At 32.9% G+C, this 4,171-nt stretch overlaps 1 protein-coding gene across 1 annotated transcript; it reads left to right on the forward strand.

The window, feature by feature from the left end:
• Positions 1–1,258: 1,258 nt before the first annotated feature.
• TRIADDRAFT_58292 (uncharacterized protein) lies at positions 1,259–3,578 on the forward strand (the record flags this gene model as incomplete). The annotated part of the gene is made up of 3 exons (XM_002114100.1): positions 1,259–1,780; positions 2,939–3,082; positions 3,471–3,578. The coding sequence occupies 3 exons, from the start codon at positions 1,259–1,261 to the stop codon at positions 3,576–3,578; spliced, it is 774 nt and encodes a 257-aa protein (XP_002114136.1).
• Positions 3,579–4,171: the final 593 nt, after the last annotated feature.

Raw genomic sequence — 4,171 nt, forward strand, 5'->3', positions numbered from 1 at the left:
TCTCAACCTGTTTAGTAAACACACACGTATGTAGATATTCCTATAGTTTGAGGATTATTTGTTAATTCCATGTTAAAAGTGACACTATCCTCCGCCCTTAAAGAAATTATTTCTGACTCTCTTCCTATCTATCTGTCTTCATAATATAGATAGAATTCAATCAATTAATTAACGTAGACATAGACCACATAGAATAGGCAGAGAAGCGATAGATGACGTCTTCTATGACATTCAAAAAAGACATTGAGTTATTATATAAAAGCATGAAGAAAAATCAACTCCGATTTTTTTTGTCTTTAAGTTGCATCCATTCTTTTATACTGTATATTAGAAACTTTGCTTCATTTTAATCAATGACTCTGATAGTTGTATTCGTATTAAAACAACTTATATTTAATATTCAATAATTAAAACACCTTTGTTGTCTGTTGTTGAACAATCTTGATTCCATTGTAATGTTATCGTCATATGACTACAAGAAATGATCTTGATGTCATTGGCATCATTGATGATTTTGCAAGTTATATTCATCAATTCAATTTGATAAATTAACGCTATTACACAAGTTTTATACATTCCATTATAATGTTAATATTAGTTAGAAGTCTTTATTCACTGCTTATTTTATATTATTAAACTACTTGATCGACGTATAGTTCAACAAATTATTCCTTTACCCAATCAACATATCCTACCCATTTATTTGTTGAGTTACGCGTAGGAAGAAGATTTAATCTGCAATTAAACCCTAATCGCTATGGATGCACTTTAGAAAGAAATTCGTTCGTGGTCTTGTATATAATTTAATAAGAGCTATTACATCTTGGTGATTTCTAGTTAAAAATTGATTCCTCTAAAAAAATCTCTACTGTTATTTTTTACCCGTAAGTTTCTATAGCAGAAATAGATAATCTTTTCTGCTATAGTATAGGTGTCTTTGATAGTAACGACTAGATGATTACTACAGCAATAGCCTACTAATCGTTAAGTAATGGCTACCTATTCATCCAGATACTTACTGCTTGACCGATATTGATAAAGGCAATCTTACAATTTTTCTGTTTTGGGATTATTTCATTATCTAGGTAGAAATTAAAGCGATAGATTGAAGCGGAAAGAAAAGCTAATCAAGTAAATTACCTAAACTTCAACTAGAATCAAGAGTCGTCAAGATTAACTAATCTTCTTCGGGTTCAAATTAATTTCTATGGAAATTCATGAATATAATCAACCTTCATCTATCGATCTTGCTAGTAAAATGAATCATTTCAATCCAGAATTTAACAGTAAAAGCCGAGATCAAACTAACTTGGAAACCACAGCAACAATCCATTTTCGTCAACCAATTCATTTACGTGGTGGTAATATTCAAGCCCAAAATCAAGATCAATGCCAAACATTTATTTCTCAAGGACCACCGCCGCCACCACCGTATACCGGTAGAATGGATCCTAATCAACCTAGCATCATGACAAGTCTACTTCCTCATCCATTAGGCGATGAACAACAATTTGGTACGTCGGTTGCGCGACATTATTCTATCCCTTTACAACATCAAGATCCGCGTCATCGCCAAGTTTTGCCTCATGATCGTCAAGAATTAGGTAACCACTTCGGTCAAATGGATGCCACTTTTCCACCCAATGTCCACCATGGAATGGTGGATTCAAACGCCGGCAATAGTATTTATGCACCTCCACCGCAATTACGACCCGGTGTTGGCACTAATGAAATTTTAAATGTAACGGCACTTATTTACCCGAACCGCGATGATCAACAGGTATGTGAAAAAAAAAATGGCGTGCTACTGCTATTTTATCGTGTAGATAGTACCGTACTGAGTAAACAATTACGATATTAGAATCTGCCCAAGACATAATCATGCCACCTTGTACACTAACATCACAAAATCGACGCGAAAAACCTCGAATAGATTTGATCAATCATGTGTATTTTTTTCATATTTTGATATATTTAAAAATTCACACCAATAGCTATCATAATAAATTACCTTCGCTTTCCATGGATCGATAGGTAGTACACGTAATACGCGTCTAAATCATCTCGTCAATTAGACTAGAATATAAATTTTAATGAGCAGGAACCAACTATTCATATGATAGACTAGAAAATTCAATTTTCGATCCATTGAGGTGGTGGTTGATTGCGAGCTTTTGGCACCATAGTAAATATTTTATCTCTATAAGATCAGAAGAATCACAGTTTGTGTTGATTAAACACTGTCAATAGTCGAGATAAAGTTTAAAGTCAATTGCCTCAGGGGAACACTTACTTTACACATATGTTCGAGGATAAATATTTTTTCTTCGTAAGATTAAGTAAAACGCGGCTAATTTTCCCTTCAGGTTATGTTTATTTTATTCATACTAAGAAGTTTTGACAAGAATAATTTTAGCGTTTTCTATTTTTCATTTTTTTTTTATCCATTGGGGGTGGTTTATGTTATCCTGAAGATTTATTTCATTTTTTACAACCTTCGCCATGATGCTTAGAGGAGGATACTACGCCCTCCTACTGATTGACGTAGATATTAAAAAATGACTGAAGACTTTTATAGTAATGTGCATATGTTTTATTTAAGCCCTCGTATTATCACAAGATTGCCATTTTTGACGTAGCTTTTTAGATTTCCAAGGATGGTCAATCCTACGACGACGAGCTCTTTTTATGCTATTTTAAGTTTATATAATATCTCTAGTTGATCTAGTAGAAAAGGATTGCAGCCGGAAAAGTTCGACGATATACCGTCGCCCATGTTTTAGTATTATACCTTACACAGTAATTGGGTACCGTACGTATACTGACAGCTGAATGTTATTCCATAATTAAAATAAACTGTTGCGATAGTAGATTTGCATCACTATAGAGGTAAGATATTATGGCTGTGTTAGATATATAATGACGATACTGTTTGTAGATAAGCTATAACAGCAATAACTCGCCTTTATATGGCATTATCGATGCTAACGAAAACGGTAATAGGTTGGGTAGGACTAAAAACTTTAGCAACAAATGCGGCAACGTTAAATACACCCCTTACAAAAATGATCTAACTACTGTGGTAAACTTAACCTAGAGTTTAATTTAAGTAGAGTTCCATCATTAATTAGAATATGAGATAATAATTTTGAGATAACTCAGAATTATTAGATTATATCTGATTTAAAGACAGCTTCATTCTCAAAACTGATGTTTTCACGTTGTTAGACTAACTCAAAAAAGTGGGATGGCAGTTCTGTTAGCATTCTACACAATGTAAATATGTTATAATGTTTTGTGTAAATCAGTCATACATTCTTCGCTCTTCTTTTCTCTAGACTTTTTTTGTCTCAATAATTAATTTATCTTAATGCTTCATTATTGGTTGATTACTTGTCCTACTTGTATACATAACCTAAACTAAGTTAAATATTATATTGATGGCGCTAGTTGTTCACACATGATTTAAGGAGATCTTGATAAACTGTGAGACACAACGGCGAGACATTGTCATGTTTATCTATAACCGTCCGAATGATCGATTTACTTACCGCTATATTGTACCTATATCCATCTAACTGGATTCTGTGACAATTGAGAATAATACTATATTACGTACGGTAATATCTATTATTTTACCCTGAGTGATTCTACGGATGTTGGTTTGCCTTACATAATTTTTGTAATAAAAATCTCAGTTAAATATAACTAAAGTCAGTAATAGTCAATTGCAAAATTTTACCCATGCTAATACTACTTTTTGTCTAGCATTTATTATCATATGACCAGCAATTTTAGGGAGGGGTAAAGTTGTCGCCATGTTTCCTTAACCAACCATCAAATATGCATGATAAGGATAGCTACCACACAGTATTCCACCGATTAGGATCTATTTATCTATATCAAGAGTACATCTGTGCTTTCGAAGCTATTTAATTAACTGATATAGATTGCTAATTAAGGGCATCCATGTCAATCAAGTTTCATAATAATTTCTTTGACACAAAAATCGCAAATGAACCCTCTATACTATGAATTTCAATAATGATATAATACAGTGCTGCAATGAAGGATAAAAAATTGCAACTAACCGATACAGTAGCATTTTCCATAAGACATTATCGACGTAAGATATCGGTTAGCTTAATTCTTGACCGATAATTCGCTTTAA

Source organism: Trichoplax adhaerens, genomic scaffold, assembly GCF_000150275.1.
Source record: "Trichoplax adhaerens TRIADscaffold_7 genomic scaffold, whole genome shotgun sequence".
Taxonomy (NCBI): domain Eukaryota; kingdom Metazoa; phylum Placozoa; class Uniplacotomia; order Trichoplacea; family Trichoplacidae; genus Trichoplax; species Trichoplax adhaerens.